Source organism: Sinohyriopsis cumingii, chromosome 3 (genome assembly GCF_028554795.1).
Source record: "Sinohyriopsis cumingii isolate HCF-2022 chromosome 3, ASM2855479v2, whole genome shotgun sequence".
NCBI classification, from domain to species: domain Eukaryota; kingdom Metazoa; phylum Mollusca; class Bivalvia; order Unionida; family Unionidae; genus Sinohyriopsis; species Sinohyriopsis cumingii.
Window position 1 is genome coordinate 140422487 of NC_142963.1, and position 24814 is coordinate 140447300.

Genomic DNA, 24814 nt, shown 5'->3' on the forward strand with positions numbered 1-24814 from the left:
TTTGGAAATTAGACTATCATACAATTGATTATATTATGATATGTTTGCCTATTGCATTCTACATGTACATAATAAATCCCTTGACTAAATTAAATACAAAATAATAATATGTATTGAAATACGTGTGAGTTGGTAGATGAGAAAAATGGAAGCATTTGGGTTTGAAATGCTCTAAACACAATAATACCTCCGAATAAGACAAATAATTCCTGAAAATGTCCAATGTTTAATTTCAGTTCTCTTATGTGGGAAATGCAAGTGACAAGAATGTGTCAATCTCTATTTCCTGGGCACTCAACAAGAGTCTCGACAACCCATATAATATACAAGGTAACAATTATTTTGTTCATCGAGGATCCATTCACATTCTGTTTGTCATACTCATTAATCACAGTAGATCATAATTAAGCTATCCAGTTTTGGAACTTATTAGATCTGCTTTGGAATATCTTGATTGCTGTACTATTTTGCGTCATTCATATAGAACAGACATATGCATATCATTCTAAAGGGTAACCGTTAACCAAACCACCTACTTTATCAGTTCCCAGTGACAGGGGAGAATTCTTCTTAAGTGTACCCAATTTCTCTCTATGGGAAAAAGGTTGTCTATTATTATTGTTATTATTATTATTATTATTATTATTATTATTATTATTATTATCATTATTATTATTAAGTGTAAAATAAAAAGTTCTATGTTGATACACTGCCAGAGAAACACTTGGCCATTTAATATAATCAACATTAACTTATAATTTAATGACAATAACACCTTAACTTCTCAGAGTACATTGCTTGCCTTTTACCAGGATGCTAGCCCACAGTCCAAGCTCAATATGCCCATTTATAATTGCTAACTGAAGAATCAGAATCTACATAACTCAATATAATTCCAGTCTAGTACCTGAGTCATATCCAATATAAAGAATATATTCCTCTTTTTTGGGGAGATTATTCGGCAAATATATGCGTGCCAAATGCTCAATGATTCATCATCTTTGAAGCTGTCTTCTGGCTTATTTTCAAATCTTCTGATGTGCTCTGTTTTCATTTTCTGTAGTCCTTTCTCTTATCTTGTATATCTAATTTCATTTCAATTTTATTTGAAGGAATTTATGACACCTTCCATGTTGAAGTTGTCCTTCAGTAAATATACACCTTATCTGAGTAACCAATGTGAGGGTAAATATATCCTACCCATGTTTGGTAATATTTTTGTTGCTATTATGTTTTGTGTGTTCTTTTTCAGTTGATATTATATTCCAAGGTGTGAGTAAATAGCACATATATCCCATATATTTATCATGAACAAATGTGTATGCACTGCTGGTATCCGATGTGTCGTCTTTGGGATGATGCATTGTGGGATTAAGCTGAACGTCGTCGCACTTGTAAAGAAGCAACAGTGATCCTACTACCTCCTCCTTGTCACAACGTAATCTCCTCTGATCCAATGAGGGACCTAGCATAGTTCATATTGTAGGGATGTAGCCACCTACAGCAAAAAGGAAATATGTTTCTTCTTCATATTTGTGTAGAAGTTGGCAGCTCTAGGATATCTGACTCTTGATCCCAAGATGTCAGAGTCCGTTAACGAGAAATCCATAGTACTTCCCCAATTGTTAGTGCAGGGCAAGTGTGGTTGAGTTTATATTGCCTGACAAACATTTTAGTCAAGCCATCCCGAAAGTAGACGAGAGCAGCATTCTTGCTTGAATAGACATCTGGATACTAAATCTTCTTTGTCAGTTGAGAAACATTTACTGAACCGTAGTTCCTCAAAGTAAAGATTATTATTTCAGATTGTCAGCGCTAAACCGGTCCAAGGCTATTGATTAGGCACTAGATGTCAGCCGCTAGGCAGCAATAACCGGTCACTGGGCAGTGCTCTTCGAGTCACCATATCAGGAACCTCAGTTTTACAGAGAGAGATCTGGTTGATACCCCCTCATTGATTTGTTATTTGATCTCTAAGCAAAAATGGAGTTGTGCTTTGCTCACCTGCTTAGTGAAAAAGAATGTCAAATTGTTATCTTCCCTTTTGGTTGCTATTAGATGTGTGAACTACAAATATATTGTAGTGAGTCATCTCTCGCTCCGACGAGTTCATGGTAGTCTTTTCGTTGGATCCAGGGTGTGCCAGATGCGTGAGTTCTTCCCTTTCTGCACCAGTCATACATAAGAAGGAGGAATCCGGCCTCCATTATCCTCACAGACTGTCGAGAAGGGATCATATAAACCCAATCTCCAAGAACGGGCGATCTTGGTCTGGTTACTTTTTCTCCCACGTCTCCATGTGTGGGGACAGGATGACGAACCTGCTTTAATGACGTATCCTTCTTAAGAAATAGAGATCAGAACGGAAAGTTAAGTTATGCCGCCACTACCGTTCAAATCTAGTTGACTCAAATGAGTTTCCAGATGTTACATCTTCTCTCCCTTTAGGGTTCCCTTCATTCCACCTTATGATTTAGATGATGGACGAAGAGGATATAATTGTTCATTCCCATGTCCAAAAGCGTTGTTTCGAGAGATGCGTACACCTGGATTCTTTCTTATTTTGGGAGACTTTCTGGGGTACATTCTATATCAGACCTTTTATTGTGCCTCTATTATTGACATGTGTTCATGACCCCTGGATGACGTCAGGCAGACGGAAGTTGTTGTCTGAAACATCTTTCACAATTTGACCTCTTGTTTCCAGATCTAGTTATATGATGCTACATGTTCTTTAGAGTGTTTGTGTTCCTTGTATTCCCATGAATTATTAAATTCTTAATATTCTCGCCCGTGCTCTTATTCGTCAGGAAAGATTAAATTCTACATGTCCTTCACATTAAATTCTGTGTTACGACTCTACGGTCAAAAACTAAGTAACAGAAAGAAGCAAAACCAATAAGGTTGTTAAACGTAACAATTTAATTATGTATGATGTAATTGAAAATTTAACTATAGGCCAATGAGCACTTTATGTTTCCAATGAACAATCCTAAAAAATTTTTTTTACCTCTCAAATAATAGATAAATACAAAATATTCTATCCTTGAATGGATGTTAAAACAATAATGCAATAAATTAGAATGATAAAATTGCCTAGTGTGACTTTTTACCTGACGACGAAAAGCTAAAACACCCATGCTATCATTACTGCTTACGTGTCAAATTGAAAATTTCCAGCACCGTAAAAGAATTCACATGATTTAACCCACCCAATGGAAACTATCTTAAGTCTTCTCAGACACCACCTGTCCGACATGTCTGGTGGGAAAAAGGCCGAATCTTGTCAACATATTTACTAATAATTTTATTATTAGTAACTGTCAACACATACGTAAATATCTATATATAGAGTATATGCACTTTTACGTTTTTTAACGTCTTAAAATAGAACATATGCATCTACACCAAATCCAGCGATAGCTAAGTAATACGATTTACAGCCATGAACAAAAATTTAAAAAATGATAGACATACCTACCACATGTTGACTAGAGTGCTTTTATTCCTTGTTTTGTCCAGGACTGATTACAGGGGGAGAAGCTGAAGATATGGAACTTTGAGTCCATGCTGAATCGCCCAGACCCACCAGTACTCGCTGACATTCCTGAAGCAAAGGAGGACCTTGACATCAACTGCGAGGACATCACAGTTGAGGAGGTCAAGGAGGCCATCCACAAGCTGAAGAATGGGAAGGCACCTGGCGATGATGGAGTATGTCCCGAAATGCTGAAGGCAGAAGACACAGAGACACCGCAGCTTCTTTGCCAGTGTCTCCAAAAGATCTGGGATAGTGAAGAAGCACCGAATGACTGGAAAACAGGAATCATCGTCAAACTTCCCAAGAAAGGACATCTGGGAAACTGAAACAACTGGCGAGGAATCACCCTACTATCCATCTCCAGTAAGGGTTTTAGTCGCATCATTCTCCAACGCATCACAACAACTGTGGATGGCATCCTACGCCAGGAACAGGCAGGCTTTAGGAAGGGCAAATCCTGCATCGACCACATCTTATTTCTGAGACAGATCCTTGAGCAGTCCCATGAGTAAAATGGATCCCTTTATGTGGTCTTTGTGGAGTTTGAGCAGGCTTTCGACAGCCTGCACCGAGACTCTCTGTGAAAGATCCTACGACACTATGGCATCCCCCAGAAACTTGTTAACGTCATGAGGCCCCTGTACGAGAACTTTGAGTGCAGAGTCATCCACAACAATCTACTCACTGAACCATTCAATGTGGAAACCGGAGTGAAGCAAGGATGCATTCTCCCGCCGATCCTCTTCTCACTGGCCATTGACTGGATCATGCACCGCACCACAGAGGGCAGGAGGCAAGGAATACAGTGAACGCTGACCTCAATGCTGGATGACCTGAATTATGCCGACGATATCGGTTTGCTGGCAAGCAGACACCAGGATACCCAACAGAATACATAACAGTTGGTACAGACAGCAAGCATCTTCGGTCTTCGAGTCAACATAGGGAAGACACAAGTCTTGAGGAAGAACACTAGAGTGGGCGACACAATCACCATGAACGACCAGCCTCTGCAAGAAGTAGACGAATTCAAATACCTGGGCAGCAAGGTGGCCACGGATGGAGATTGCACAAGGGAAGTCACCACAATAATCAGAAAGGCTAACCAGGCCTTCGCAATGCTGAAGCTCATCTGGAGGACAACAAACATCGGCGCCCACACTAAGATCCGTATCTTCAAGAGCAACGTGCTGAGCATTCTTTTGTAGGGGTCAGAGTGTTGGAAGACCACTGCTAACATAGAACGCAAGCTCGAAGTCTTACAGACCAAGTGCCTGCGACGGATCGTGAGGATGTACTGGCCAAACATGATCTCGAACGAGGAACTCCGGCACAGAGCGAACGCAAGCACCATCGCTGAGACCATTGCAACTCGCCAATGGAGATGACTCGGCCACGTCTGCAGAATGCCCCCTGACTCACTACCAAGGGTGGCACTGAGCTGGACTCCACAGGGGAAAAGGAACCGTGGGAGACCCAAAGAGACATGGCGCCGATCCGTGGAGCGAGAACTCAAGACCAGAGGCCTCATCCTGCATGCCGCCCCAATAACAGCAGCAGACACACCAAAATGGTGCTCCCTTTCTGTCGCCTCAAGCACCAGACGGCGCAAATACGATTGATTGATTGATTACATTTTATATGTTCTGCAAAAGGCTTGAATTCCATGTATTCCCCAGTAATTAACAAATTCTACCTGTATTATTTGTATTTCCCATGGTTTAACACATTATACATACTCTCGAGTCTCGAGAATGTTTTCATTCAGCAGGAATGATTAAATTCTACATGTTCTAAAAGTTCACGCATTTCATGGATTCCACAGGAATGATTCAATGTAACGTGCTCTCTAGAATGCAATCATTCCATATGTTTCCCAGCAATGATTCAATTCTACACATTATTTACAGTGCTTGTATTACGTGTGCACACAATAATGATCTCAATAGTGTTTTATTACTTGACTTCCCCAGCCTTTGGGTGTTGCGTGTATGCGGAGTTTCTCTTTCTTGGGGAACCTTTCTTAGGTATAGTCTTGCTCAGACCTTCTGTTGCACACATATTAGGCAATCTTTGGGAACCTACTGAGATGTTTTGACGATCCAAATAGGCCGTAAGACAGAAGAAGCCTGACTCCTCTTCCACAATTTGACCCTGGCCTTGGTTCATGGGCTTCATTTGATGATATCAGCTAGAACCAACGATCATCTCTACGTCAGATTTATAGTAGAATCCTAGTTACAATAGCGTCAAATGCCAATATGTGTTCAGCTTCCTCCTTTAGCGACTTCCCTAATTTTTTCTAAGAAAGAGTACTTGTCCCCAGTAGATCTAACTAGACTGGCATAGGCTGTTGTTAAAATTGAATGGCATTCTATTTCGATGTACATGACACTGCCTACAAGGTTTGTGCCATTTGGTGGATGGTTATTATTCTAGTGGCCCTTTCAGCATAATATTGGCAATATACTCCTGAGAGATTGGGTGGTATAAAAAACCCAACCTTTTGGATAACGAGTCGAAAGATCCAACAGCTAAGCAACCATGGCTCCCATCGCATAATACATTGATCAGACTAGCATGCGTACTGTCTGCTTGAGTCATTAGTACAGCAATGACATATATCTAGACTAATGGTACCTCATACCATGGCAGATCTAGGTCTGCATAAGATCTAGACACGCATAGTATACTGGAAATATGGATGATGTCAACCAGCATGTCACAGGACAACGACGCACTCAAATTTGAATATGTCTAATAGGAAATTTAAACCCCTTTACATTTCATGGTCTGGTTAATACATTTGTAATGGTAGGAAAGATTTTATTCAATTTGGTCAAATTATACATCATGACGAGAACATACATTATGTACCTTAGCGATGCCCATTATATCAAGGTCATGGTCACAGAAATATACAATTGACTTCCCTGACTTGAAACCTTGTCCATAGTTTATCGTTGGACCACAAAACATATTTTAATGACACTTTGGTCAATTATGTATCATGTATTGATAATATGTCTAGTATATCAAATTCGTTAGCTACACATCCTGCCTCAAAATTACGGTCATGGCAAGGGAAAATGTAATTATCTGACTTGTATCCGTTACAGGAATATAACGTTTCAACCGCTGACAACATCGTAATGTATCGATTGTCAGATATACAAGTTATACTGATGGTAAGTGTAACTCAGGCTTGTATCATTTTCTGTATAACAGCTTTTGACCCATTATGCATATATTCATGACAATATAAAATGTATTATACAATGACTAGACATTGTGTCACATACAAATGCTTTACTCCTGATGCCAGGCCAAATAACAGCAATATAAATTATAAATAATTGACCTCAATCCGTATACTGGGGGAGTTTTTTAATGAATTCTTATATTATGATAGTTTATTATATATTCAGTCATATCGCCTTCCTCGATGTCATTGTCTTAACAGGTAATAATGCTAGTCATTGGCCTGGTTGTTTACGAAGGACATTAATTTTAACCCCTACAGATATTTTGATGAAACTTAAGCTAGGTCCACATATTATGTTAACTCAAACTTTCAACGTCAATTGTAGGAAAAAACATGAAACAGGCATGTCATATGTTGTTTGCATTATATTTATTTTACACTTTTATCACTTGATTTCTGCTGTTTTAATAATTTGTGTCTGTATTCCTTACATGGTTATATTCTACGTGTTCTCTAGACTGTTTGTATTATTTGTATTCCCTAAAATACATATAAACTCTCCTTGGCCTCTAGAATGATTGTACTTCATGGATTCACGAGGAATGATTAAACTATACTTGTTCTCTAGAGTGCTTGTAACTGCTCTATTCCTTGAATTCCGTTTTACATGTTATTTAGAATGCATATATTCCTTTTATGTCAAAGAAATGATTCAGTTCTACATGTTCTCTACAGTACTCTCATTTCCTGGATTCCCCTGGAACGATTAAAGCCTGTATGCTATCTAGAGAATCTTTTTTCCATATCTTCCCATGGATTGATTACATTCTACATTTTCTTTAGGGAGATTGTAATCCATCCGTGTATATCAATTTCAATATATTCTCTAGAGAGCCTATATTCACCAGAAATGATAAAATTCGACAGCTTCTCTTGAATGCTGAAAAGCTAAAACAAAAATATCGTCACTATTACTTAAGTGACAAACCGAAAATTTCCAACATCATAAAATAACTCACATGCATTAGCCCGTCAAATGTGAACTTAATTCTTTTAAGATAACACATCACAAAACGGTCCAATGGGGAAATTATCGAATCTTGTCAAAATATTCACTAATTTATTCTTGATAATGAGCAACACATACGTACGCATCTATGTAAATATTCTATGTAATTGTACTTTCTGTAACATCTTAAAATAGACCATTTGCACGTACAACAAATCCAGCTTTAGATAATCTGTACAATTTACAGCCGCGAATGCAAATTATAAACATGAAGCATATACATTTCACATGTTGACTAGAGCGCATCCATTCCATGTTTTCCCCAGGAATGATTAATTTCATGTTCTCGTAAATGCTTGTATTCCATATATTACCCAGGAATGACCCCATTCTAGTTGTTCTCTTGAGTGCTTGTATTCTTTTTATTCCACATCGTCTGCCAAATTATACATACTCAAAAGAGTGCTTGCATTTAGCAGGAATGATTAAATTATATATGTTCTGCCAAGTGCTTGTATTATATGTATTTCCCAGGAATGACCAAATTCTACTTGGTCTCTAGAATGATTTTATTACTTTCTTTTTCAATGAACTAACAAATAATAAGAACTCTAAAGAGTGCTTGTTTTCGGCAGGAATGATTAAAGTATATACGTTCTAATAAGTGCTTTTATTCCAAATATTTCCCAGAAATGATTTAATTATACATGTTCTCTAAGTTGCCTGGATTTCATGGATACACCCGTGAATGATTCAATTCAATATGTTATATAAAGTGCTTTAATTCCATATGCCCCACCCCCACCCCTTGGAATGATCAAATTCTACATCATTAATGAGATTGTATTCCATGTATTTCGGTCGCGTATTATCTTCTACATATTATACATTCACCAGATATGATTACATTCCTTGTAATCCATCCGTGTATTCCCTTCGCATATGAATTTCTATATATTCTCTAGAGAGTCTATCTTCACCAGATATGATTAAATTGTACTTTTCTTTTGAATGCTAAAAAGCTAAAACACGAATATTTCACTGATTCTTAAATGACAAACGGAAAATTCCCAACATCAAATAACTAAAATGCGTTAACCCACTAAATGGGAACTAACATAGCATAGTCATTTTCAGATAACACATCAAAAAATGGTCCAATGGGGAAATGACCGAATCTTGTCAAAATATTTACTAATAATTGTATTCTTAATAACTATCAAAACATACGTGCGCATCTATGTATAGATCCTATGCAACTGTACTTCCCATTAACATCTTAGAATACGCTATATGCAATAAATCCAGCTATGGATAATCATTAAAATTACAGATAAGAATACATGCTGACTAGAGTGCTTTCATTCTATGTTATTTCCATGAATGTTCTCGTAAATGATTGTATTCCATGTATTCCACATGAATGGTAAAATTCTACTCGTTCTCTAGAGTACATGTATTCCCCATGATCTATTAAATTATACATACGCTAAAGAATGCTTGCATTCAGCGGAAATGATTAAATTATGTACGATCAACTAAGTGCTTTCATTCCATGTATTTCCCAGAAATGATTTAATTCTATATGTTCTCTAAACTGCCTGTATTTCATGATTACCCAGTGAATTATTCAATACAATATGTTCTATAAAGTGCTTTAATTCCATATGCTCCCCAGGAATAATTCAGTTCTTCATAATATCTAGAGTGCTTGTATTCCATGTATATACAACAATGATTAAATTCTGCATATTTTCTAGAGTGCTTGTATTTTATGCATTTACCTGGAATGGTACACTGTTATATGTTTTACCAAGTGCTTGTATTCCTTGTGTTGCTGAGGCATGATTAGATTCTGAATGTTCACTACAGTGCTTTATTCCCTGTATTCCTCATGAATGATTGAATTATACGTGTTCTCTAGAGTGCTTCTATTCTTTGCATTATTTCAAAATTATTACATGTGTTCTCTGGAACGCTTGTATTCCATATCTTATCCAGGAATAATCGAATTCTACATGTTCTCTAAAGTGGTTGCATTCCTTGAATTATTTCTTACTAATGAAAAAAAATATACATGTTCTCTGGAATACTTGTATTCAATATATTATCCAGGAATGATCAAATTCTGCATGCTGTCAAGTGTTAATGTGTATCATATATTATCATGGAAAGATTTAATTCAATAATGTATCCAATGTATTTTATTAGTTTTATTCCCCTGGAGTGATTACATTTCACATGTTCAGTAGAGTGACCTTTATATATTATTTCAGTAATCATGTACAAGTGTGAGGTGGCATTCTCATGTGGTGGATGCTTAACTCTCAAGAATCAGTATAAATGTGGATGGTGTGAGAAATCCTGTACCATAAAGAGCCGATGTTCCTCCATGTGGCTTTCCACATCTGAGACCTGCCCAAATCCTGTGATCATAAATGTAAGATCATTGGCATTAGAATAATGTTATTGGAGTCTATAATGGAAAGACCAGTATACGATGAATGATATGGTATATAATGGACAGACAAACATGCAATGAGTGAGGTAATGTATAATGGAAGGGCCAGTATACAATGAATGATGTGGTGTGTAATAGACATGTAAGTATATAATGTGTGAGTTAATATATAATGGACGTGCCAGTATAGGGTGCGTCGCTTCTTTTATTTCAGTCATTCTAAATCTAAATCGTCACATCAAAGAGGTGAGCAGAAAACAGTTTAAATCCCTTCTTGTTTGAGCATGTTCGGATTGTTGAAGAGTTTCAAAAAGTACCATTTTATCCGGTAACATTGTACCATTCAATCTCCACAATTAGAGAAATCACATCCTGCACATAAGAGATTTAACCAAAAGGTAACGAGAATAAATTGGAAAAAATTGGTGTTGGCATTGAGCATGTGGTCACGTTAGCCGATGCAAAGTTGGAGAAAAATATAGGTGTTAGCATTGCAGCCTATGGTCATACGTTTGCTGATATAAAATTAGAGATACTACAATAATTAACTTCAATTTATGTAGTCACATGTTTGCCAAAGTGAAAGTTATCTACAAACTCAAGTTGGTGTAACAAAGCATCACCAGAGCAGTAATATCTCATAACAATTGCTTTAAAATAAAAACTTGTCTTTAGGGAAACACAATTCTTGTCGAGCACAAATTGTATAAGTTACTTTATGCAGAGCAAGGCATATATCTAAGAAAACTAATTATGTTTCAGATCAAACCCACCTCAGGGCCAATGGATGGAGGTACCTATCTCACTATCAAAGGAATTAACCTTGGAAAAAGTGTTGAGGACATCAATAGTATTGTCTATATTGAAAATTATATCCAGGTCCAGTGCACTCCTGTGAAATATCTATACATTGCCCCTGAGCAGTAAGTATCGTTAAAAAAGATCAAGCTCATTTTCAGGGTCAATAACATGCTGAACAGATCATCATGGTTAAAATTCAGTGACACTGACAAATGTTTAATCTATCTTCACTACATATAAATGACAATTGAGAATAGAAACTGCCTATGTATGTTGTTACCTATGTCCAAAATATATTTCAAGATCTGAACAGCATTTGTAATCAGAACGTATCCCCGTTGATCCTATTACTGACATTTTCAGTATGTTATCACTCTATTGTCTTAAACTTATTCACATAAAAGAGCGAAAACCAACAAGTTTTGTAAAGTTCAGCAAATTTCTTGTTTTTCATAGAATACAAAGTGAAACTTGAGAATGAACTTATAGTACTGTGATTTGAATCAGAAAATAGTCCTATAAGTTTCATCACAGGTCCAAATATGTAGAGCTTCAATTGAATTTCATTCGTGCTCCAAATAAATTCCAATATTGAATATATTGATGTCCCTCTAGTCATGAATAGGCTAATATGCAAATATCATGGGATGTGGCGATGTTGCAAGTCTGTTGGTGTATAACAATAATATAATCCAAATTGTCCTTCACTTCAATTCCTAATTATTAATTTAGTTGAAGAAGTGTTTTGTAATTTAAGTGAAACATTATTTGAAATAAACAACAACATAATAGATCCAGGATATAGGTCAGGCCCCTTCCTAATGCATGCAAACGTCTGAACAAGTTTAGTAATTTTCAATTGCAGAAACAAATGGTCTAAACTAAAATTCAAATAAGCATGTTTAAGTCGGAGTATAATGATCGAAATATTTAATCTATGATTATAGAAAAATATTCGCTATGTACTATATTGTTTACAATATATATATATATATATATATATATATATATATATACACGTAAAGAGAGAGATAGATAGATATAGCATATAATCATTGAGAAACACCAATACAAATAAAATATACATAAACTTTACTCTAAGAAACACAGACAACAAGATATTTACCTCAGTTTATAAGTCCTTCTGTAGGTGTTGCTATGACCGCTGTGAACATTAAACGGGTAGTCCCATTTCCGTCTATTGGTACTGATGCTATATTTTTATATCGGCCCTAAACCAATATCACCTTAATTGTACCGTAGCACCATAAACGCTAATCCTAAAACCACCTCTGCCTTGTGACTTAGTCTCCTTTTGCTCCGTAAATTAATCCACTTCGCCCCAATACTTTAAAAATCTCAGCCCAATGGCTTAAGCACTTGAGACCTTTATCATCACTATGCAACCGTTTCACCATTTATTTCTGTACGTGACAACACTAAATAGCTAAAATTTTAATTGTAAGATATTTTTCTAAGTGTTGTACATTTCAGGATTGTATGTGTCACTGGAACAAGTTCCATCACTGGTATTGGCAAATTAGTTGTCACAATCAACAGCCAGTATAATGCCACGGACAATAATATTACATTTTCCTATGTGGTAAGTTTCATATGCAATTCCATATTACTATATAAATCAGACCACTTATTATTAATAAAGTTGGGCACTAGTCTGGAATAGGAGGAACGTTGCATACAATACTTAACAATTGGGGATTTTGCCATCAGATATAATATGAGCATGGATATTTTTTAATTTCTTCTTCAGATACGTTTCCTAATCTTCATACCTTAGGAGAACGGCGACTAACTCGCGATTGCTTTATGTAGGTGCAAGTATCTAAAACTTATAAAAACTCCTAAGATATGTGTGATGCCTTTACTTACGGTTACATATTGGTTAGTTTCCATACCAACGTCTACTCAGAGTCAGGAATCCAACTTCAATAATTTTACTTGCACAGGCGCTCTGTTGGCATTTTGCCTGCAAGTAGTGCTGGATAGTGTCGCATCTACTTTGTATCTATAATGGTGTCTCTGTTCCTCTTAAGAGAAGCATTTTGTGTGTAATATATACATTTTTGTACATTTATATAATTCCTCCGCTCTAGTCGGACAATTACAGGCAATATTTATATACATGGTTTGCTCCGTAGCGTCTCGCTGATGCATGGTTCTATAGGCAACACTTGAATCATGATTATCTGCATAATAATTCCATCATATTTCAAGGGGACTTAGTCATTTGTACGGTTGGCCTAGGCGACCTCACATGACAGGTTTGGGCTGCGATGTTTATATGTGTGCAGGTCTTTATGCCCTTTAGGAACTCCTTACATAATGTTTGCTTGCTTAGCCTTGGAACGCCAAGCTTCAATTAGTCTTCCGGTACACACCGTCCTTGACCTTCTCTTCAGAAAGTATTCACTTTTGTTCCCGTAACCATTACTTGAAATAGCTCTGTGCCTACATTGCATTACTTGCGCAGGCCAACATATGTATAATTCACCTTACAGGTGGTATTAACATTATATTTTACCAGTATGCTTCATTGACTTTCTGTTATCAATTTCTGCGTCAACTGTTTAAGATTTATGTCTGCATGGACATTGCGTTCCACAAGACAAGTGCCGGGCTTGAGTTTTATACGTTTTTCTTAATTTTTCTTAGCGATTATAACTAAGGGTAAAACGCACAACACGCAGCTCAGAACAGAAACGTCCTCGGTCTGTATGCTGGCCTTTCTTCAGTATGAACTTTCTGTCGGACAATTGAAGGAAATCATCTTACCCTTCAGCTACAAAGCGCCGTACATTAACACACACTGAATGAGCTCCAGAACCCAGGTCACAGCCAAAATGCCGAGCCTGTTTTACTACTCTCACGACCTTGTATCCTCGGGGTTGGACTTGATTCCTACTGGGGAACAGCGAATGACGGAGCAGGCGAATAGCCAAGTTCCCTTTATCTCAACAGACATACAGACCGATTCCAAGGTTTCGATGTTGAATTTTCGTTTTTATGGCTATTTTCCAACAGACGGATCATGGCTTATCTTCCCCCACTCCTAATACCACAGGGCATGCGCACGAGTCGATCTCAAGAATGGCCCGAGTCCAATGAAGTAATCGCAGCTACAAATTTAGAATCGGCGGAAAGCAACTTAGTGATATCTGCCTACACTTTCCAGAAGGACCACCATAAGACCTAGCAAAGAGTTCAGCCCTTATCCTCTAACCTTTATATCTCCAGTCAAGGACTCACAAACCAGGCAGTCGACGTTCTATCGGTAATGCAGAAACGGCCGAGATGCATACGCCTACCTTCCAAAAGTGATACAGAAATCAAGAGAATCACAATATCGCCTTATCCTCATTGCACCACTCGGATGAATGAAATAGTAGATAACGCCTTTAATAATCTCACAACGTTAACTCCTCGGAGAATTCGGATTTTCCCTCTTCTAACAAATACAATCACGACGGCAGTTGTTTTATTCCTACTCAGAGCTACGGAACCAGCATTCTGGATCGTATGAAACAGGCATTCAGAAATACACACATTTATCAGATGCACTCGTAAAGAAAATTGCTCTAGCAAGACGGTCCTCGACTCTGCTCAAAGGAACACATCTTATCTATCCAGGCATTTCTACTGCAAATAGCTAACCTCCTCTGGTTCTTCGTCGAGAGAAATTTCGCACAGACTACGGTTAAAAGTTACAGCTCGCGCTATCGCTGACACCTTTCCGCATCACAGAAGAGAGGATATCGGACAAAACAAGGACTTATCCGACCAATTCTCCAATTTTGATTATACAACACCATAAACGTTAGCCCAATGTGAACAAGTCTTGTGTATTATATGGCTGACCAAGACATATTTGAACCAATTTGAACCATCTTTGGCACACCTATTATACAAGAACAGTTTCGCCATGGCACAAGTGACAACAGACAGAATTAGCGAATTACATGACATATCAGCAGACCCGAGTTACATGCAGTTCCGACAAGATGGGTCAGTCTAACAGCAGTAGAGGCGGTGAACAGAAGAATAAGGCGGAAGATCGGCTATTTTACATGTGAAACAAAATACACGGGGTTTCTTTTATGTGACCGGCCCTTGTAACAAGACGTGTTTCTAAACCAAATTTCTCAATTATGACGCCTCTACGAAATTGTGTTATGTTTCAATGAAGTACTATTTTATTTAACGCACATTACCCAATCCGAGCATAAAAAAACATATATTTACAAAGTGGGCGAACAGAGGTCAGACTGAATGAATATGAACACAATAACGTTGTGGCAATATTTTTCCATGGACGTAGGACAATTTACCGTGGACAGAGGTGATATTAGTCTCGGTAACACACGCAAAAATCGAGGAATTACCTGTAATTGTTCACGGACAAATCCTTCTTGAGGAGCTGTTGAATCGTGTATGTAGATTGCAGGCTGCACAGTATAGTGCACCACCTTGGAAACTGTATGTGTGGTTACACTCCAGATGGGATCAGTTGCTCTTGCTGCACTACCCTCAAGTTCATCAGGCTGATATAAATACCTGTCACATTACTGCCCAGCACTTGGTTTTTCGCAATTGCCTCGAGCGACTTCCTTGTTTAACGCGGCCATGATGTGAGGTAGTCTCGCAAATCATTCACGAAATATGTCGTTTCTCAGTAATTCCTGCGTGTACTGATGTCAAAATATTCGCTATGCAAGTGTTTGATTAAATAGCTCAACGATTGCCTGATCATGATGTAGAGCGGTGTGTCCACGTCGGATTTTAACCTTATGTTATTGCATCAACAATGTTACTTAACCGAGGATCAACTTGTAGCAACTGTAGGCATCGCAGGCCGCCACGTTGATAAATTCATTGAAATGCTGCTGCAACTTCAGTTGGTGTTTTAGACGATAGCGGCTATGCTTGATTGTATCTACTTGCAACAGCTAGGATAATCAAGACGTGTTTGTATGTGCGCCGTTTGCGTGACATGCCTATGACGTTGTGTGGTAAAAACAAAATATCTACCTAATGAAATTTGTTTGGCTTGATGACATCAAACCGTCTATGCTGAATTGTTTTGGTAGGTAAATTTGCATATTGCCTGTCGTGGCAACCAATCTGCCGCAGCAGCACGTGTCACACCTGCTGCATCGCTCAGTTTGCTAATCGCTGCTGTACCTCTCCAGTACCTCTCGAACTATAACAAATCGACTCAATTATGTAGTTGTTTTACAATTAATTGCCCTTAACCTATCCCTAGTTTGCCACTCATCGCCAATCTTATCACCCAGATGGCGAGTGATTCTCGCAAGTTTATATATTTTATCGACTTCAACGTGTGAATTAACTTGGCGTCCGCGATATTCATTGTTGCAGATCCATCGCAGTTACCGGAAATTTGCCTGGTTTTGGTTGATCTTTTTCGTCAAGTCTAATATCAGTTGTTATTCAACCTGATTATGAGGTGGCTTGAATGGTACAAACTTTATTTAGTGGCACCATCCGTAGATGACCAACGATGTTATTATGTTCTTAAGGAATTTAATGAAAATGCAGCGGCTGCATATGATGTTATTGATTTTATCACTGACATTGATGACGCGCAGTCCGTCGAGGATCTAAAAGGGGATATAAATAATCTAGTGGTTTACGATAATGTCATACATGACAAATAAACGAATTCGACCAGAATATTTTCACGAGGCAGGCATCAAAACAAAGATCTCATTTATATTGCACAGAGGTATACTCAAATCCCTCAAAGTCATCAAAGATAACTGCAACGTTTTGGTTATTTTTAACGGTGGTGACACACCTACACTGCGAAATATTCATCAAACTTGGTGTACCAGCGACATGGACATAAATACGTTCAAAAAATTCTTTGCATATGCTCAGAGAAACCCACATGGATTCGTCACAATAAATATACACTATCCAACAACGCGTTATCGAACTGGTCTTGATGAAAACAAATATTGTAGAAATGAATTTGTTGTGTAATGAACCAGGAAAATGTGATTGAGAGTATATCTGAGAATAATCAGTTACAGCTATATGGTCTCGCGGCTCAACTTGATGTTGTAAGCATTAACGATGATTTTGAATTGATACAGATGCTAGGTGAAGAGGATATATATACACTAGTCGCAGAGTATAGATTTATCCAAATACTTCATCTCAAAATGGACTTGCGTTGGCGGATTGACAGAAACACCATTACAGAGCTAAATGTGCTCCACTGGCAAGCGCCATTTCAAAAATACCATAAGTGCTGCCTCGACAATATGAAACTCGAGCGTATGTAAGTGCGCGTGCGAGACAGTTAAAACACCTTGTGTTGGAATCCGTTAGGATTGCCGAATCTGCACCCGCTAAGGTGGAATAGCAACGGTACCCAAGGAAAGCTACAAAAACTGATATGTTATATCATTTTGTCGTTAATTTTTTAATCAGCGATGAAATGTGATATTTTGTCACGGTGGGCAGTTACGGGCTGTCACGTACATATAAACTGACAGTTAATTCTTCAGCGCACGTGTCCAATAAATTAGCGTCATGGTAGATTAGACAAAAACGTATTAGTAGCAGCGATGGGTTACGGCATAGTAAATAAACAGTTGGCATTGACAATATCAAATCACCCGGCGGGAGATTTGGAGAAAAGCTGTAAAGACCATATCCCTGCTGGGCACACTGGCGTGATATTCACAATGCCCGGTGATACATGACAACCACCACCTGTTGGATTGTTGTTACGTCGGAGAATATTTGGAGGACCTCTTATTTTTCCCCATGCAACATCAATCTTTGGAAAATATTCGTCAATTATATTATTGAGATCCCGCTGAAACTTATCGACATCCAACCCGATTAGTTTGAACGTAATCAGTTGGTATTTGGCGATGTTAAAATGATCACGAAATTATACTGTCCCTCTTACTATCCTAACATCACCCCGGTGAATTACTTTTTAAGTCACAGATTTCTGAAAGAATTCAGCATCAGATTTCACCAGGTTAAGATATTTTACAATCACCATGAATCTGAGTTTAAGATCATCATTCGGATGTTCAAATATACAATGCTCAAGCAGCTTTCTCAGATAATCTTGTGCATTGTTATGCCCTTGAGGTATTTTGTAGATAAGTATTTCATTAGGAACCTCCCCGCGTGTGCGTTTCCTCTAGCTTTTATCTTCGAGATCTAGTATCCCAGAGTGTCCAAATGTTTCTTGTAGGACCTATATCCGCAGCTCAATAGGTCACCCTTTCAGGTCGATCGATAGCTGCTTAAGACGAGGCCTTACGACTTCCGCTCGATTTGCGGGGGAAACTGTTTCCCTATTTGAATCCGCTCCTCGACGGAGTCCCCTCCAGTCATATTACCTGAAAATGGTCTCACATGCACTAGGGTGCGGGAGATGGCATCTCCAGGGTAAGCGGATATGACTCTCTCCATTTCATACATATTCTCATAAGTTATTATGATTGGGTAACCTTCTTGAAGAATAAATAACCTTTCCTAGTACAACATGTGTCTTCGAGAATATTTACACCTACACCTTCCTTGCCTTCCGGCAGTTCCATCTATAGAGAGCAAGCCTTCCGCTCCAGTAGTAATTGATGTTTCTTAAGATTTGCCGCCAAGTATTATATATTAGAGGGGATAACCCTACCCGACCGCCACATAGGTTGACATACAAATGTTTGCTCCCTTTAGCTTAAATGGTATCTTTGAGGGCTGGATTTGCGAGGTAGTAGTAGTTGTCCTAAGGTATTATGATTGAGTATGTAGTCTCGAAGAAACAGATTTGACTAGGAAAATGCTTTCAACTCATTAATAGATTCTGTCTTTGCAAATGCTTGATCTCAGTTGTTCTGCAGGCTGAAATTATAATGTGCAAAACTTATGATTAACGTAGCTATTATCATTATCAGACTCTAGGGACATCGCTCTCAAGAAAATGACTCGGAGAACATAATTGTGATATTTAGAAAGTTTATGCTTACTTCAGTCAAGAAGAACATGTGTAATGGGTCATCTAGTGCACACATTAATTTACTTTCTTATGCATAAGCATTTATATCTGTGAAAAATGAATTAGTGATCTGATCCTTGTGTAAAGAAAGTAAACTAACATCCATTACAACCTACATAAAATATGTACAGATGATGAAAACGTGTTCAAATTGCTACACTTATACAATATGTCACCTTGTCGTGATATTTTGGGCATATGTTGATTACGTGGTGTAGATCTTCGGTGGTGTTGCAGTTAAAGCAGTTAATGGATGGTTAGGGTTCTAGAAACGTTCCAAAAACTGCTTACTAGTTTAGTTTTTCCAGTTATTATCCTGTTTATGGTTTTCTGTTCTAAATAGGTACCCTTAGGTAGCTGTATGTTCCTATCTACGGTTTGTTGGGTTTCATGGTGCATTTTACCTTTTGTGGAGGAGTTCCAAAAAGCTTGCCATTCCTGGTCTATGTATGTTTGTGCGAAGATTAGTGCTTCTGTAGAGCTATAATTAAGCTTGATATAGTTTTGATCTCCTAGTTTGGTTTGTGCAACTTTGTCTGCTGTTTCGTTGCCAGAGATTCCAATGTGTGAAGGCATCTACATGAGCTCGACTAATTGATGTGCTGTGGTGATATCGTCGATTAATTGGCATGCTCTGTAGAGGAATTGTTCCCTAGAGTGTGTATTGCCATTTTGGTTCGATTTGATAACGCTTAGGGAATCGCTTATAATACTGCCTTAGGTATTTGGTTGTCTTTGATCCATTGTAGTGATTCAAGTATAGCCCATAATTCAGTGGTGTAAATCGAGCAATAGTCAGGTAATCTGGATCCCGTTTGTATATTGAATTCAGGGGTGACTATTGTTGCTGCTGTTCTTGGTGGGTTGTTTGTTTTTGATCCATCGGTATATATTTTAGCATAGTCCGGGTATTTTTGGTTGATTTCTTTTACCATTACAGGTCTTAGTAAATTTTATTGTCCTTCTTTATTGTCTAATTTGGTAGCTTCAATGTTAATCCTTGGTGGTCTTGGTAACCATGGTGATATGTTCTGGTTTGTATTGTGTGTTACCTGTTTTGATAGTAGACGTATCTTTTATCTTAGTTCAAAGATTACTTTGCCACTTGGTGTGGTGGGTATGACCTTGGGTTTGAAGATAACTTCACACTTGTTTATAGCTGTTTTGGTATGATGGTTGTCTGGGTGGGTATCTAATCGAATGGAGTATCGGAGGAGCAGTTCTTGCCTACGTAATTTTAAGGGCAGTTCTCCTGTGTTTGTAGTTCTTCTAATGATGTTGAGGGGAGTGTTCCTGTGCATAATAGTAGTGTCAAGTGTTTGTAGTACAGGTTGCTTAGCCGAGTTATATGCTTGGCAACCGTAATCCAGTTTTGATTTAATTAGTGTTATATATATTGATGAGGGTTTCCTGCTTGGATCTCCAGTCAGTCCCTGCGATGATCCTGAGTAAATTGAGAACTTTGTTACAATTCTGGGTGAGTTGTACAATGTGCTGTTTCCATGTGAGGTAGTTGTCAAAGAACATTCTTAGGAATTTTGGATATACTAGGTTGTTATTTCGTTTGAGGGTGAATATGATTGCCACAGTTTTTTCATGAGATATTTTGAAACACCATTTGTCCGCCCATCTCCCTCTCTGCTGGATTTCTTTAACTACTCTTCTATTGGCAGGATTTCCATTCCTCCACATGCCAATATCATCTGCAAATTATGACAAGTTTATCAACCTACTAGGAAAATATTTATCAAAAACCAAAAAGAGATTGGATCACCACACACATACCCAGAGTTATTTATGGACTCTAATAAAAACAAACAATCAGCATATAAAAATATAAATAAATTCATAGACTCAGCAGGACTTAGGAATACAATATAATTACTATCCCCACAAAACCAAAAGATCCAGTAACTAGCTAAATAAGTTTAGAAGCCCCCACATAAAAACCCATAACATATCATTTAATTTTAAAAGAATATTAATAAATAATTCACTTGCAAAGTACCAATCAAAAACTAAGGAATCCGCAAAATCGGATGTCCTATTTTCCTTAATGAACCGAGTAATCAGCTAGGACTCCGGTCCTAGATGTCCTTAACGAACCGTGTAATCGGCTAGGACTCCGTTCTCTTGCTAAATAAAGTATAAATAACATTCAATCTCTAAAAACATTAATGATAAATAACTTAAAGAGGCAATATCTAAAAACTTATAAATAATATAACGTAGGAAGCACACCCTAAACACTCGACTAGTAATACCATAATAACCTTGAAAATCTCTATTCATACATGATTTCTACTAACATCCTCTATAAACAATATAGAACACCCCCCTTTTCAGAACATTTTGAAGAAAAAAAAAAAAAAAAAAAAAAAAAAAAAACACGCAAGAAACTCGAGGCAAATGCAACAAGAAGCAAACAATGTGAAGCAGCCAGGACCGTTCCCGAGCTCTCCTTCCAATAATGACAGCCAACCATTGAACTGTAAGGGACCATTAAGGACCCGCATATTGAGGCCAAACTATCAGGGTTCCTTGAACCCATACAAGCCTGGAGGATGTGGCACAATTCCCCTCCCCAGGAACAACTAGCAGGCTGCGGTGCAGTCAGAAAAAGTGGCACATGCACAACTGTGTGCACGCCACTATAATTAACCTCAACAAAACCTTGTCGTGAGATGCCGAAAATGTGATTGTTTTATATGAAAATCTTTTCATCCTGTACCTACGATACTGTTACACGAAGATTGTTACATGCTACATATTGTTAAAGTCATTATTTATATATCACTTCTAAAGCTTGACCTCATAACAAAAGGAAAACAACAATACATGAAATTTCTTTCTAAAATGTTTGGTCGTGACCATCCTGTGAAACGAAATGTAAGAAAAATATTGAAACATGGTACCATTTCTATTTGAAAAATCACACTGTCAGTCGTTTATACAAAGTAGGTCTATATACTGAAGTGATGACAATATGTTACATCGTTACCGCGCAAAATACAAACTTGATAGCATAACCTCTCTGCCATGTATTTTTTATTTGTATTGTTTTACCTATGTCTATAATTGTGGGTAGTAGTTGGGCCTACCTGACTTACATTTTTTGTATGCATCATATTACATAGCCATCTTTTGTCTTTGACTGTAGATTATATATTAAGATTATTATTTTATGCAGGCAAACATATTTAGTTTTATCTGTGTTCAGGACATTTGTATTCCCTGCAAAAAACCTAGTGCACCAGATGTTTTGTATGTCCTTTGCTAAATCGTCAGTAAGAGACCTGACCTTGATTACATCTTAGAATGTTTTAAAAATTAATTTCATATGTCAATGACCCTCATCTCTGTGTCATTATTGTGTCTTCGTTGTTTATATAAGATATAAGTAACGATAAATTATTAGTTCCTATCTTAACATTTAATTAGTGGAATCAGTCTTTTAGCTGTGCTCAGTTCTTAATGTGAGATGACTTGTTTATTTAAATTATTTTCTGCAATTACACGGTTTTATATAAAATTTGTGAATCATTCAATATTTTGGAATTATGGTGGCTTCATTCAAGGCCAATTTGCATTATATCATCATGATACATAAAGAGTGTTAGAACATCAACACTATTCTAGGTCATTGATACATCTGAGCATACAAATCAGAATTCATTCGGAACACCACTAAAATTATTTCGGAATATTATATACCATTGGACTTTGATATTACTGTTAGGACTGTTTGGGATATAATTCACAATAATGTAAGTCCGTTTTCAATTATTTTCTTTGGAAGCTAAATATTTATGTTGAATTGCCCAAAACATGTTCGTTTTCACTTTTTTCTGTAAGTTTAAGACCATGAAGTTAGAACACAATCATGTAATTTAGAAAAGGAATCTTTTGGATATTGTCATCCTCTTAATGAAACTTTGTCCATTGTTTCCATGTTGTTATGCGTATCAATATCTAGGAAGTCATTGAGTTTGCTACATACTGAAGAACTATTGCTCATATAAAAGTAATAGCAAGTTACACAGAAGTGTTTATTAAAGGAGGAAAATATCTACAGTTGTGCAGATGGATTGGTATTTGGTTCCATGAGAGATGGCATTTGTGGGCTTGAAGAGGGATCAAGCTCGTTTTAATAGCTCGTTACAGTGTGTGCATGTTTTTGTATATATAAAGCTAATATAAGCCACATGAATCATGCTGAATACTGCATATAGAAAGAATAATCTGTCAAGTGCAGATCATATAATTATTTCATTTATTCAATTATGGATTTCCTCTTTTTACTACTTCCATGTTCTAATAATGCAAATCACAACCAGCGCTTTTATATAATAAACAAAAATCCTTGGTTTTATGGGACTATTTGGGCAAATTAAGGACAGAATAGGTGTTGTTTTCGAAATATAAATTTAACAATGAGAACAAGCTTCACAATAATTGCACAGATTTCAAACTTCCTAATAGAGCGAACAACAAGACACAAATGATTTAGCTCAGAAATTGGCAGTTAACCGTTCTTTAATATGACTGGTTATTGTAAAATCACATCTTTGGTATAGGAATCAGATCACACTTCATTAATTGAAAAGGATACTAGTTTCAAAGTGGGGATGCCATACCTCATACTTAGAGATCAAGCCATTGGCTTTAATATCGACATGGAATTTTAATTTTTAATTTTATTGGCGTAACGTAATTTTGATATGATGTGATGGGCCCGTGGTGTCGGACCAACATAAAGATAGATTGCGATGGACAAACATATAGAGAAAGAAATAAAACAATTTAAAAACATAAATCTATATATTTTCTTAAGAGACTCATGGAAGTGGCTCGATTTCAACGCTCCAAAATTATTGTCTTTTTTCAGCTTTTAATTTGTGTCAGTTATAAATGCAGAAGATTAATTTTGTCATTATTGATAACCTTGACACGGTCTTCCATTTGTTTCACGTGGTGCTTCCTGTTAATCCAGTGTCATGCGTGCTTGTGTCACTACTGTTGGTATTTTATTATTGGAGATTATGATTTTCCTTTAAAGTTATGTTAATAATGAAGGGTAAAAGTGAAAGTAAATAATGTCTAAAACTTGCATTTTCATTATGGATTTGTTTTCACTCAAAATAGAAAGAAATGCACCTGATAACGCCATATTTAATATGTCTTTCCACAACTTTCCAGGGGAGTATAATGTGTTGTACGCATATATTATTTCTATGTTACGCAGAGGTTTAGAGGTTTAGCTCATTTGGCTATGGACCAGAAGACTTTATGGGACGTTATGTTGTAAATTGTTCGAGTCCATCCGTTACCACGAAGTTGCTATCAATTTTCATCGTTGTTCCTCCGAAACTACTTGGATGATCGCCATCAAACAATATGTATACATTCGTTCCATGGTCTGTTTGCCCCTAAATGAAAATAATACAGCCCATAATTTGAACATGGCCTTCTCGTTGTCCGTCTTTAAAATCTTGTTATTATTTTTCTGAATGGATGTTCAGATCAATATAGGGATTTCACTAAGAGGCGTGTTTTGCCTGCTTGATCATAAACGACCATGTGGTCAATTTGATTTCCAATATCGCTGACACGATGGTTATCCGTAACGTTTGTTGCAACTCACAATTTCTCCTATACGGTTTGTCATAGTATCATTGTGCTTTCACCAAGAATCATGTGTGTATGTCCAGTTGTTAATAAATGTAAATAATGTC

At 37.2% G+C, this 24814-nt stretch overlaps 1 protein-coding gene across 1 annotated transcript in view; it reads left to right on the forward strand.

Moving 5' to 3' along the window:
* LOC149803959 (hepatocyte growth factor receptor-like) overlaps positions 1-24814 on the forward strand; it is a 91696-nt gene that overhangs the window by 20163 nt on the left and 46719 nt on the right. The window contains exons 7-10 of the mRNA XM_089954026.1: positions 237-330; positions 10032-10195; positions 10979-11139; positions 12512-12620. Coding sequence (XP_089810152.1) covers positions 237-330; positions 10032-10195; positions 10979-11139; positions 12512-12620 — 528 coding nt within the window. The remainder of the gene's footprint in view (positions 1-236; positions 331-10031; positions 10196-10978; positions 11140-12511; positions 12621-24814) is intronic.